This window comes from Dipodomys merriami, unplaced genomic scaffold, assembly GCF_024711535.1.
Source record: "Dipodomys merriami isolate MVZ:Mamm:240054 unplaced genomic scaffold, mDipMer1.0.p SCAF_14, whole genome shotgun sequence".
In the NCBI taxonomy this organism is placed as follows: Eukaryota; Metazoa; Chordata; class Mammalia; order Rodentia; family Heteromyidae; genus Dipodomys; species Dipodomys merriami.
The window spans coordinates 16,089,254-16,102,416 of record NW_027202715.1 but is presented as its reverse complement, the minus strand read 5'-3'; the positions used below and the strand labels follow the sequence as shown (position 1 = coordinate 16,102,416).

Here is a 13,163-nt window from a genome sequence, read left to right as displayed (position 1 = left end):
CTCTACTAGTGGAGTTTCAGCTTTAAGTAGAAAAGCTAAGGGACAGCACCCAGGCTCTGAGTTCAACTCTGTTTTTGTCTCTGTCTCTGTCTCTGTCTGTGACTCTCTCTCTCTCTCTCTCTCTCTCTCTCTCTCTCTCTCTCTCTCTCTATCTCTCTCTCTCTTTCTCTCTCTCTGTCCCTCTCTCTCTCTCTGTCTCTCTGTCTGTCTCTGTCTCTGTCTCTCTGTCTGTCTCTGTCTCTGTCTCTGTCTCTGTCTCTGTCTCTGTCTCTGTCTCTGTCTCTCTCTCTCTCTCTCTCTCTCTCTCTCTCTCTCTCTCACACACACACACACACACACATGAGGAATCAAGAGTCATGACCCTTCAGCTTTCTCCTAATTGTGGTGCTGGGCTCAGCTTCACCACCTGGTGGCCACTTTTGCTCCCTGCAACTTGTTTTACTGTCCACTCACCTGCCATCCTTTTGTCCATCCTGTAACTCTGGTCAGAGCCCTGTCTTGGTACTGGTCATGCAGACACAGCTGCTGAGAGCCCGGAGGCAGACTCTGGAGGAGAGATCTTATAGCCCACAAAGATGCTCCTGGCAGAACTGTATCTTCACCCCCCATCCCTGGTCAGGCTGTGGGGCAGTGGTCCTATGCTATAGCAAAAAGAGACTTCCTTTTTTTTTCCTTTTTAAATTTTATGTATTTTTGTGCCAGTGCTGGGACTTGAACTCAAGGCTAGAGTGCTTTCCTGTAGCTTTTTGTGCTCAGGGATGAGACTGCCACTTGAGCCACAACTATACTTCTGGCTATTTGCTGGTTAATTGGAGATGACAGGCTCACAGATTTTTCTGCCCAGACTGGCTTTGAACTGGGATCCTCAGCTCTCACTCTCCTGAGTTAGCTAGAATCACGGGCATGGCTGCCAGCACTTAGCTAAGACCCCTGATAAAACTGTCCCAGAGGAGTCTCAGTCTACTGTCATCTCCTGTAGTCCTTAGAACTGTTTCCTAGAAGAAAGAAAGTGGGCAAGAATTAAATGCAGGGCAGGAAGTGGGGCCAGGGCGAGGGCTGGGCAGTTGCTCCTCTGATCCTCTCTCTACTCCCTCCTGTGGGCAGGGCTGCACCCCATCTGGATTCTTTCTGGGGTGCCTCTGCCTTGCCTCAGAGCCCCAACATCTTTCCTCACCCATAGTTTTAAAGGAGACCCCCAAACTCCCACCTGTTCGCTGGGATCCTCAACAATCTGGGATAGGTCATGTGAAATCTGTGGGACAGCAGGGTCCCCATTGCCCCAGGGAGGGCTGGCCTCCGAGCAGCCTTGCTTTGTTCACACCGTGGAGGGCTGTGGGTGCGAAGGACATCCCAGCTCTGTGGTCTGGGACTGGGGTGATGGGGCTTGGGCCTGCAGCAGCTCCATGGAATGGGGTCAGACTGAGGTTTGAAGGGGGCAGGGCTTCTCCCGAGAGTCCCAGGTGATCTTCCTCATCACAAAGTCCATCTTGACCCCAAGCTGGAGTCTGTGAAGATTCCCCAGGAACTGACTCTCTGGCAGAACCTTGGCCAGAGCTATGTCCCTTCTGTCCTCCAGTCCATGAGGATCTCAGCTCACATGCTTGCTGGATGTGGGATACAGGACCCTGGGATGGGCCTGGAAGGTCAGGGCCCACAGCCAGTCAGAAATGGGCCAGGAAGGCACCCACATCAGTTCCTGAAAGCCGGGTCTTGGCTGGAAAGGGTCCTGCTGACTAGATCCTGCCCATGCTGGCCAGACCTCACCCCCCACTGGCAAGGCCACACCCATGAAGACCAGGCTCCGCCCCTACTGGTCAGACCACACCCAGGCTGAGCAGACCCCACTCCTACTGACCAGACCAAGCCCCTGCTGACCAGGCCCTGCTCTTGCTGACCAGGCCTGGCCTTTGCTGACCAGGGGGCACCTTGGGCTAGGCAACAGACCCTGGAGCCTCTGTCATGACTGGGGCCAGGGAGCAGAAGAAGCCCAGCAGAGCTGTCTTCAGCACAGGCTGTGGTCACAGAGGAGAAGCCAGGGGTGCAGAGAGAGGAAAGCTGGCAGTGAGGAGTGTGTGGATGCACCTCACATGTCCCGCAGTGGGTGCTGGGCAGGGCCAGGGAGAGCGATGGGATCCCGCAGCAGTGCTGCTGGGCCTGACCAGGCTTTCTGCTTTCCCTTCTTCAGAGGACATACATCTTCACGTTTCTCCTGAGCTCCAGGGTCTTCACGCCTCCCCGGGACCTGCTGGCCCGGGTGGGACAGATCTGCCTGGAGCAGAGGCAGCAGCTGGAGGCGGGGCCTGAGAAGGTAGGACGCGACGAGGACATTGCTCACACCCAGCTCTGTCATTCAGGGCCTAGTGGCCTAGGAAGGGGCGTGGCAGCCTGGCTAGGGCCTGGTGTGCCTTGGGGAAAGTCTCTTGGGCCTGACGTGGGGCTGCCAGTGCTAAGCACATCCCCCCTCCCCCGAGTGCTGGAAGCAATGGTCTGCCCAGGGCAGGACTCAGCAGCTTGGGGTAAGTGTTCCCTTGCAGGGCCGAGCCGCTGTCACTTCCCAGGCGGGTGTCAGGTGGCCTGCTCCCCGCAGAGGTCTCATGTGTGAGTCACTGGGCCTACCCTGTCACCAAGTCCCTGGGAGGACGGCTGACAGGAGGACGGATTTACATTTGCGTTGGCTCACAGATGTAGAGGGTTCCATCCATTGACCCCAAAGGTGTGGGCAGAGCATCATGGTGGCCAGAGCGTGTGAGGGAACGAGCATCCTCAGCTCATGGTGGACCGGAAGTGGGGAGCAAGAGAGACAGAGGAGTGAGGGACAAGACATTCCCAAGGGCACACCCCCAGGACCCATTCCTCTAGCTAGGTCCCACCAACTTCCAAGCTGGGGACCCCAAACACTGAAAACACAGGCCCATGGGAGAATAGCTCATATCCAAATCTCAGCATCTGAATAGGGAGAGGTTTTTGTTTTGTTTCGTGCTGGTACTGGGGCTTAAACACAGGGCCTCAGGGTCTTGCTTTAGCTTTTTTACTCAAGGCTGCCACAGTTCCACTTCTGGCTTTTTGGTGGTTCATTGGAAATAAGAATCTTCTCGGGGAATTTCCTATCCAGGCTGGCTTTGAACCGGGATCCTCATGGCTCAGCCTCCTGAGGAGCTAGATTACAGGTGTGAGATGTTTGGGTTGAGTCAGGGTCAGGGCTATCTCCCTCCCCTGAGGCCTTGGGGCAGGTGTGTGTGTGTGTGGGGGGGTCCTGGCTCTCACAAGTTCAGGTTCTGTTATAAAAAACAGGTGGTGGGTGCCGTCAAAGTAGTTGGCACCAGGGGGTGTGCCCCAAGCTCCAATCAGCTGCAGCATCAGAGGGGCTGGTTTCCCAGGTGACACAAGCAGCCGTGGGGAGCCTGAGTTGGCAGAGCAGTGGGTCCTGAGGACAGGCAGGGCCCGGGGAGTGACCAGTATGGGAAGGAACTCATCAGGCCTTGAAGAGAGCTGTGGTAGACCAGATGGGCTTTTGGCCTGGGTAGGTAGACTAGTGGATGGTGGGACTAAAGCCAGGAATCCGGTACCTCTCCTCTCCCCCTCCCTAGAGCAAAGCCCATGCAGGCAGGCATGCTGAGAAGAGCGTGCAGCCTTGCCGCACACCTATGGTCCTCTATCCTAGAAGGCCCTATGTCCAGGTGGGTGGTATTGACAGGCAGACCCAGGCCTCCTGGACACAGAGTGGCCCTGCCTCCCCCTGAATGCCCCTCCCGGCACTGGCCAACCTGCTTTTAACCAAGAACGTTAATGAGTCTTTCATTTAATCCAATTCTGCTTGGTTTTCACTACACGCTTTTGATGGGAAATATCTAATTATAGAAAGTGAAATTAGTTTTCTATAGCTAACTTTATTATTATTATCTTGTGCTGGAACTGGGGCTCAAACTCAGGGCCTCATTCTCGCTTGGCTCTTTTTGCTCAAGGCTGTCGCTCTACCACTTGAGCCACACCTGCACTGCTGTCTTTTTTTGGTAGTTAATTGGTGCTAGGAGTCTCTCAGACTTGTCTGCCTGGGCTGGCTTCTAACAAGATCCTCAGATCTCAAGTCTCCTGAGTAGCTGGGATTACAGGTGTGAGCCACCAGTGCGCAGCTCCATTATTACTATTGTTATTATTGAAAATGAATTTAAGTGACAAAAAAGCTGATTTAAGGGCACAGTCTCACAGGTGGCTCAGGTGTGGCCGAGCCTGAGGCACACCAGAGACACAGGCCCAGGAGGAGCCTGGAGGTGGGGTGCCAGTTCTTAGGGAATTGGGTGCTTGGGCCATTGGCTGCCTTGTGGTTCTCTCTGACCTGTGGCATCTCACTCGCTTTGCGGTTCCAGGCCAAGCTCAAGTCTTTCTCCGCCAAGATCGTGCAGCTCCTGAAGGAGTGGACAGAGGCCTTTCCCTATGACTTCCAGGATGACAAGGCCATGGCCGAGCTGAAGGCCATCACTCATCGTGTCACCCAGTGCGATGAGGTGACACCTCCCTCAGCCCCAGGCTGGACCACTGTGTGTGTGTGCACGCATGTGCATGTGTGTGGAGGGAGGGAGGGGTGCCTGCCCTCAAGAAGGTGAAGTCTACAGGATATCCTATCTGTGGAGTCATTGCTGTGATCCTGCCCTGGCCCCTGGCACTCTAGTACCTGGAGTGGGGGCCCAAGCAGAGGGCCTAACTGCTCCTGCAGCGTGTGTGTGTGTGTGTGTGTGTGTGTGTGTGTGTGTGTGTGTGTGTGTGTGTGTGTGTGTTCAGGGCCTGGGCCTTGTCGCTGAGCTTTTGTGCTCAAGACTAGGGCTCTACCACTTGAGCCACACCTCCACTTCCAGCTTTTTGGTGGTGGTTAGTTGGAGGTAAGAGTCTCGCGGACAGCCTGGGCTGCCTTTGAACTGTGAGCCTTAAGCCTCAGGTGTGAGCCATCAGCAACCCAGCTCCTGCAGCTCTTGGCCTCATTCAGGCCTTCATTAGAGACAGACTTGCCTCTCCTCAGGCAAGTCTGAGAGCTCCTATGATGGTCAGGCCCTGTTCCTCCTTGGGACCACAGAGCCCAGGCTCCCTCCCATTCAGGGGAGGAGCCTCTGTCCATCCAGTGTGGCACTTCTGCTTGAGGGAGGCAGCGAGAGGCAGCTTTGTTTCTCTCCCTGGGAGACACACACCTGTCTCCATTCCCAGTGGGGCAGCCCCAGGCCTGCCCTTCCTAGCAGCCCCCAGGAAGCCAGCGCCATCCTCCACTCCCATTGAGATCCCAAGACTGGAGGCAGGAATGGATGAGGAATGTGAGCCTGAAGCTTGCCTCTGGTGGCCAGGCCATCGCCATGGGCTTGGTGAACTTGCCGACCACAGCAGCCCCTTCCTTGCCCCCAACTCGCAGGAGAATGGCACGGTGAAGAAGGCGATCACGCAGATGATACAGAGCCTGCTGCTGTCCCTGGCTGCCCGGAACCAGTTACAGGAACTTCGGGAGAAGCTCCGGCCACCAACCATGGACAAAGGGCCCATCCTGAAAGCCAAGCCACCAGCTGTCCAGAAGGACATCCTGGGAGTGTGTTGTGACCCGCTGGTGCTGGCCCAACAGTTGACTCACATCGAACTGGTCAGTGCTGCCCAGGGCTCTGCACTGGGTCCAAGGGAGGGTGGCATTCCCCGGCTTTCTAGCCAAGACTTCAGGACTGGTGTCCCACTCAGCCTAGATTGGCAGAGACCCATCCAGCCTGTGCAATGGCTGCCAGAAGATGGCAGAGATGGCTTGCCAACGCTCTGGCCACTGTGTCTCAGGCCACAGTGTGATCATCAGTGCAACAGGTGTCTCTGTGCTGGGTGATGGGTCTACAAGTACATGGCAGCCTGTATAATGGGCTGGGGGGGCCTGTTGTCCTGCTGTAGCCCCAGGATGAGCCCATATCCTGGACAGGCTCACTGATCCCAGGCTCTGGCCATGTGCCCCTGAAGTTCTATCCCCTCTTGGCCATTTCCCATCACAGGAGAGGGTCAGCAGCATTTACCCTGAGGACCTGATGCAGATCATAAGCCACATGGACTCTCTGGATAATCACAGGGTGAGTGATCTGAGCCCCATGGCATGCAGTGGCATTTCCCCCAGGAGTGACTGGTGTCGGAGCCTGGCACTCACATCATTTGCAGAGTGGGTGCAAGCCTCACACAGATGCCCTGAGAGCCCCCAGTGAATTGTCATGGCTCCAGATGGATGTGTTCTGACCCTCCTGGGCCTGCTTCGAGGTGCAGTGCGTGCTGGGTTGGGGGTGGCAAGGCCCTGGCTTAGACTTGCATTGGATGACCTAGGAACACGCAGGTGTGAGCTAGGCTGCTGTGGGCAGGCTCAGCCACAGGAGCTGACCTCCAGCCAGGGTTCCCTGCACTCAGTGTGACTCTGTGTGTCCTCCCCTCCCCCCCAAGTGCCGAGGGGACATGACCAAGACCTACAGCCTGGAGGCCTATGACAACTGGTTCAACTGTCTGAGCATGCTGGTGGCCACCGAGGTGTGCCGGGTAAGCCCATCCAGGGGCAGACCTGGTGTGTGTGTGTGTGTGTGTGTGTGTGTGTGTGTGTGTGTGTGTGTGTGTGTGGCTGCTTCCTTCCTTGAGACTTAAACTTATGCTCTACCTGCATGGAGCCAGAGAGGAGACTAAAAGAAAATTCAAGTGACCCTGTCCAAAATCCCGGTGCAGTGACTTCTTATCTCTTCCCTCCTCCCCTCGGCTTCCCTCCTTCCTTCCTTCTTCCTTCCTCACTCTCTCCTTTCCTGTTTCCTTCCTTCTTCCTTTTTTCTTTGAGGCAATACTCAAGGCTTGGGCACTCTCCCTTAGCCCCTTTGCTCAAGGCTAGTGCTTTTACCACTTCTATGGTGGTTCACTGGAGATGAGTCTCCTCGTCTTTCCTGCTCCAGCCTAGCCTCATTCAGCTTCCTGAGTAGCTTAGGTTACAAGCCTGAGCCAGCAGCATCGGCTAATGATTTGTTAATGACCACAGAGACCTTTCCCCAAGAGGGTCCTCCCATGCCCAGCACTGTCCTGCCAGCCTGCATGGATCTTGCCGGTTCCCCACGGTCCCCTTTTGTGGCCAAGGAGATGTCAGCAGTGGGGTGGGTGTCTGGGCCTTGCACAGTCTCAGATCAGCCTCAGATCTCCCAGGCCTGGAAGCAAATCCCTAAGGTCCTCCCTATCCTGCTGTCCCATGATCTTGGCCCCTGTGGCCCCTTGATGGCTCCATGATGAAGCTATGCCCCCCTCCCCCCAGGTGGTAAAGAAGAAGCATCGCACCCGTATGCTGGAGTTCTTCATTGATGTGGCCCGGGAATGCTTCAACATTGGCAACTTCAACTCCATGATGGCAATCATCTGTGAGTATCTGGGCACAGGTGGGCTGCTCATACCCATGCTCCCTGTGCCCTGACCCCTGCCCACTGTCCCTGCAGCTGGCATGAACCTCAGTCCAGTGGCACGGCTGAAGAAAACATGGTCCAAAGTCAAGACGGCCAAGTTCGATGTCTTAGAGGTACATGGCGCCGGAGCACCTTTCATCCTGGGTGGGCAGAAAGTGCCAGCAGCAAGGGTGGGCACCTGCTCCTGGCACCCCAGCTGTGGGGGGGGGTTCTGGCACTCCCCTCGGCCTCCCTGGTTTAGGTAAAGCAGCATCAACCCGAAGCAAGTTGCCAAAAGCAGCTAATAAGCTTGGAATAAAATGCTGCTGGCCTAGAATGGTTGGTTGGCCTCATCCTTAGGCAAATTCTGCTCCTGGAATGCTGAGAGGTCTCTGGAGGCTGCAGACAGGACGCAGAGGGCCTGCCCAGACACATCTGACATGGATGCTTCTGCTTTTGTTCATTTATGCTGGGACTGGGACTTGAACTCAGGGCCTCATGTTTTTACTTGGCTTTTTTGCTCAAGGCTGGTACTCTATTACTTGAGCCACAGCTCTGCTTCCAGGCTTTTGGTAGTTCATTGGAGATAAGTCTCATGGACTTTCCTGCCCAAGTAGGCTTCAAACCAGGATCCTCAGATCTCAACTTCCTGAGTAGTTAAGATTACGGGCATGAGCCTCCAGTGCCTAGCTTTCTTTCTCTCTCTTTCCTCTTTCTCCTTCCTTCCTTTCCTTTCCAAGTCATTTGAGTCTTGTTGAGTCAGCTGGGAGGTGTCTATGCAGATTTTGAAGGAGGGGACACCAGGCACAGCAATGCTAGGATGCTCTGTGCACTCTCTCTCTCTTTCTCATGCCCATCCTCAGGCTTGAACTCAGGGCCTGGATGCTATCCCTGAGCTTTTTTGCTCAAGGCTAGCACTCTACCACTTAAACCACAGCTCCCCTTCTAGCTACCTTTGGAAGTTAAATGGAGATTAGGGTCTCACAGACTTTCTTGCTCAGGCTGGCTTTGATCTTTGATCTTCAGATTTCAGCTAGGACTACAAGTGTTGAGAGCCTGGGGCCCGCCTGGCTTTGGGATGCTTTAGTTTTCTGAGGCCCCAGGGCTCCTCAGGCACCTTCCTCCTGGGGGGCGTCTCCTCCCCTCAGAACTGGGCCACCTGCTGATAGCACATTCTCCACCCTGCCTGGCTCTCCACAGGGTGTCACGTGGGGATCACGTGTTCACCAGGTGCTCCCTATTCCCTTAGCACCACATGGACCCATCTAGCAACTTCTGCAATTACCGCACAGCCCTGCAGGGGGCGACACAGAGATCCCAGATGGCCAACAGCAGCCGAGAGAAGATCGTCATCCCTGTGTTCAACCTCTTTGTCAAGGATATCTACTTTCTGCACAAAATCCACACCAACCATCTGCCCAATGGGCACATAAACTTCAAGGTGAGCTTAGCTGCTTGGGCTTCTGGCCTGGCATGGACAGATAGCGATTGTATGTGCCTCCACCACAGATAGCCAAGACTCATCTTAGAAAGGGCTTGTAGATCTGGATGCCCCCAGGTTGGGTGCGGGGGGTGGGGGGTGGTGGGAGGGGGGAAGAGAACCTGGGCACAAAGCTTATTCCCACAATGCTAGTTCTAGTGCTAACCCCACTATGGAGACAGAGAAGGGGCTGCTGGAGGGCTTTAAGCATGAAGAGACATGGGCAGTGACCAGGGAGTGGTAATTCTAAATGGAAATTCTAGAGAATTCTAGCCAGCTTGAATTTTCATCTAAAATTCTGGAGAATTCTAGTTGGGATCTCATCTAGAATTTCTATTTAGAAACAAAGAACCTGCCTGGTGGCCAGGAAGCCTGGACAAGGACAGGAGGGCAGAGGTGATGGTCAGGTGTACCAGCTCACAGAGGGAAGGGGCTGGTGTGGCTGCTCAGGCCCAAGGAGTGAGACCATGCTTGTTCTGGTAATACCACTGGGTGCCGCTGGATACTGGCCCAGGCTACAGCACAGGCCACAGGGGAGGCACTGCTTAGCTTCAGCCTGATGACCTGGGCCGAGGCAGGACCAGGGGGCCTCAGGGAACACCTGCTGCACAAGCCACTATGGCCAGTGTCCCCATCCTCCTCATAGCAGTCTGTCCTCTCCCCAGTGTGTGTGTGTGCGCGTGTGTGCACACGCGCACCAATCTTGGTACTTGAACTCAGGGTCTGGGTACTACCCCTGAGCTTTTGTGCTCAAGGTTGGCACTCTACCACTTGAGCCAGACAGCTCCATCAAAGGCTTTTTTAGTGGTTAACTGGAGATGAGTCTCATGGACTTTCCTATCCAGGCTGGCTTTGAACTATGATCCTTACATCTCAGCCTTCTGAGATAACAGGCGTGAGCCACCGGCACCCAGTCCAGTGGTAGCTTTGAAGGTCAGGATGACAAGTGACACTATCTCACTGGTCTTCTTTCAGAAATTCTGGGAGATCTCCAGACAGATCCATGAGTTCATGACATGGACGCAGGTGGAATGTCCCTTTGAGAAGGACAAGAAGATTCAGAGTTACCTGCTCTCGGCACCCATCTACAGCGAGGAAGGTGAGGGTCTTCACTTGCTCAGGGCTGCTCTGGGAGTGATGTGATTGTTATCCCCAACCTCCCCCCTCCCACCCACCCCCTTCCCCAGACTCCTTAGTCCACACAACGTGCTTAAGGTGGGGTTGATTGATGATGTGAAAAGACAAAAGACAAGCTAGGCATAGTGACTCATGCCTGTAATCCTAGCTATTCAGGAGGCTGAGATATGAAGATCACAATTCAAAGCCAGCCTGAGCAGGAAAGTCCATGAGACTCTCCTCCAATTAACCAAAAGGCTGGAAGCAGAGGTGTAGTTCAAGTGATGAGTATTGGCCTTTAGCACAAAAGCTCAGGGTCAGCGCCCAGGCCCCTGAGTTCAAGCCCTAGGATACACACACACACACACATACACACACACACGCACGCACGCACGCACGCACGCACGCACGCAGAGGACCCCTGGCTGGCAGCCTGGGGACCTTCTGTAATCCTGTATGTTATGTAGAGGCTGCGGGTGGGTACTGGTGCCTCCACCTGGCCAATCGGTTGGAAGGATTGTGCAAGTGCTGTTGGCCCATGGTCGCATGTTCTCAGGCCTCATCTGTTCCTCAGCTCTATTCGTGGCCTCCTTTGAGAGCGAAGGTCCTGAGAACCACATGGAGAAGGACAACTGGAAGGCCCTCAGGTAGGCAGCGGACACCATGGACCCTAAGCCTGGGGAGGGATATCAGGCTGAGGGGGTGTGCTGGATCTTCTGACTGGGCATCTGAGCCAATGGGAGGTGGGGCATTTTCGCAGCCCTCCACTCACGGGTCAGGGCCTCAGGGGAGCTGACCTCAGCCTTGTCCACCCCTAGGACCACTCTCCTTAACAGAGCCTGAGGATAAAGGCTGCAGATGCCGGATGAAGCAGCTGAGTTTGCATCTTTTGTTTTGTTTTGTTTTTGTGCTGGTACTGGGGCTTGAACTCAGGGCCTGGCATGCTCCCTTAGCTTTGTCACTCAAGGCTGGCACTCTAACACTTGAGCCACACCTCCACTCCAGCTTTTTGCTGGTTCATTGGAGATAAGAGTTCAGATTTGTCTGCCCAGGGCTGGCTTCCAATTGGGATCCTCAGATCTCAGCTTCCTGCGTGGCCAGGATTACAGCTGTGAGCCATGGCACCCGGCTGAATGTGCATCTTGACTGATCTGGATTGAGATGAAGAGACCTCACCGGTTGGGGTCTATTTTGTATATAACTTTTCTGAAGAAGAAAAATGGTAATTATTTCATGCATCCACCTTTGGCACTTAACAAGAGCTTTTTTTGTTGTTGTTGTTAATTTATTTTAAATACCAGGGCGGGGCCCTGCTTTGGGGAAGGGGTGGGAGAAAGATTGTCATGGGAGATGATATCCATGATGACATCTTATTCTAATGAAATGTAGATTTTTATTTTCTACTTTTGATTATTAACATCTTATGAAAAATATTTTAAAAAAATTAACCAACCAAAACCAACATAAGCCCTGCCTGCTCGGACGCCTTCCAGCCAGTGTCTGCGATGTCGGGGTTAGTGCCTTAGAAGGTACTGGGGGTCCGGCCTTCCTGCTCTGCCCGGGGCACAAGGCGCCTACTGTTTACAGTCTGGGTTGCCAGGTTTCCACAGGAAGGGCTGAGCAGCCAGGGGAGCCTCGTGTGTACATATCTGGAAGGGGACTTTTGGGTATGGGGCTTATCAAAGTTTACATTTTCATTTTCCTTTATCAGGGATTTCTGGGGTCTGGGAGGGGCGGGAGAAGGCCTGGGAGCATTCTTTTTCTGTGAGAGGGTATGTTTGGCAAATTATTCTTCAAACAAGAGACATGGAAGATGACTCTGGGGCATTGTGGCACTGGAGTTTTCTGAACCCAGCTGGAGATGGGGGTGGGATGCTGAACTGGGCTGGAAACTGTGTGCTCAGGAAAGGGGGTGGGGAGGTGAAGCCAGTGTGGAGGAGACAGCCCTCTTCTCCCTCTACTGGGGGTCACCTTGGATTCAGCCAGGCTGGCACTGCTGGAACCCTTTTGGATGAAACTGCCCCCACTGGGTTTTCTCCACAACTCAAGAGGAATACACTCCATTTCCCATGTCTGCTGTGAACCCCGGACCTTCCCTGGACAAGGATGGCCCTTGATTTCAGAAAGCCAGTGTCCTTGCCGTCTCCCTTCCAGGGATTCCTGACCCCATCCCTGTCCCCGGGCCTGGCTTTGGATGGGGGCCATCAGTCAGGACCTCCTGAACTGTGAGGCCTGGTCAGTGTTCCAATTCCCAGAATACCCAGGGAAAGCCTGGGTGGGAGGGGCCAGGCCTCAGGAGGGAGAGGAGGGCCGGGTCACCCTCAGCCTGGGGAACTGAATAGTTAACACTGTATTGTCACAGTGGGCTGGCACTTTGCAGATATACTAACTAGTGCGGATTGTATATTGATAGTATATATAAATATATTGCTTTGTTTATGTCTCGGAGATTTAAAAAGGCTACAAACTTGAGAATATATATTTGGAATACAATGTGAGACCATTTTCTGTACGTTGTGTTAAAAAAGAAAACAAAGAGCCTATAGTCCATGTGCGCCTCGTGGGTCACAGTTCTAGTACCTATGGCAGTTGTCTGTGTGTTACTTTCCTCTCCTACCTTGCTGCATCCCCAGGTTCTGTTCTGGGACCTGGAGATGATCTCTGAGTGTAAAGCTGTGCTGTTGTGTAGGGTGTCAGTTCTGGAGTGACTGGATGTATTTGCATCAATAAAAGACCATGTTGCTCTTCTCCTCTGCCTGCTTGGTGCTGGTGATCCTTTTTTTCTCCACTTGGGATGGGGCTGAGACTGGAAGTCAGGGCCTGGGTGCTGTCATTGGGCTTTTTCTAGTGAAAGCTGGTGCTCTACCAGTTGAGCCACAGATTCACTTCCAGGTTTTTCGCTGGTTAATTGACTTTCTTGCCCTGGGTTGGCTTTGAATCTTGGTTCTTAAATCTCAGCCTCCTGAGTATCTAGGGTTACAGGAATGAGCCAATGGCACTTGGCTCATTCTTTTGGTAACACTGGGGATTGAATCCAGAGCCTCATATGTCACACAAGTTACTCAAAGCTGATGCTCTACCACTTACTTGAGCTATTCTTCTAGTCGCCCCCGGCCCCCACTTTGTTTTAGAGACAGGGTATTGCTAATTTTGTCCAGGCTAGCCTT

At 53.9% G+C, this 13,163-nt stretch overlaps 1 protein-coding gene across 1 annotated transcript in view; it reads left to right on the top strand.

The window, feature by feature from the left end:
- Positions 1-12,751, top strand: part of Rasgef1a (RasGEF domain family member 1A) — a 51,184-nt gene extending 38,433 nt beyond the window's left edge. Inside the window, exons 3-13 of the mRNA XM_070020833.1 lie at positions 2,186-2,308; positions 4,365-4,502; positions 5,393-5,614; positions 6,003-6,077; positions 6,436-6,528; positions 7,277-7,379; positions 7,455-7,534; positions 8,650-8,841; positions 9,856-9,979; positions 10,571-10,643; positions 10,815-12,751. Of these exons, the coding sequence (XP_069876934.1) occupies positions 2,186-2,308; positions 4,365-4,502; positions 5,393-5,614; positions 6,003-6,077; positions 6,436-6,528; positions 7,277-7,379; positions 7,455-7,534; positions 8,650-8,841; positions 9,856-9,979; positions 10,571-10,643; positions 10,815-10,839 (1,248 nt within the window). The 3' untranslated portion in view covers positions 10,840-12,751. The remainder of the gene's footprint in view (positions 1-2,185; positions 2,309-4,364; positions 4,503-5,392; positions 5,615-6,002; positions 6,078-6,435; positions 6,529-7,276; positions 7,380-7,454; positions 7,535-8,649; positions 8,842-9,855; positions 9,980-10,570; positions 10,644-10,814) is intronic.
- The last annotated feature ends 412 nt before the right edge of the window (positions 12,752-13,163 follow it).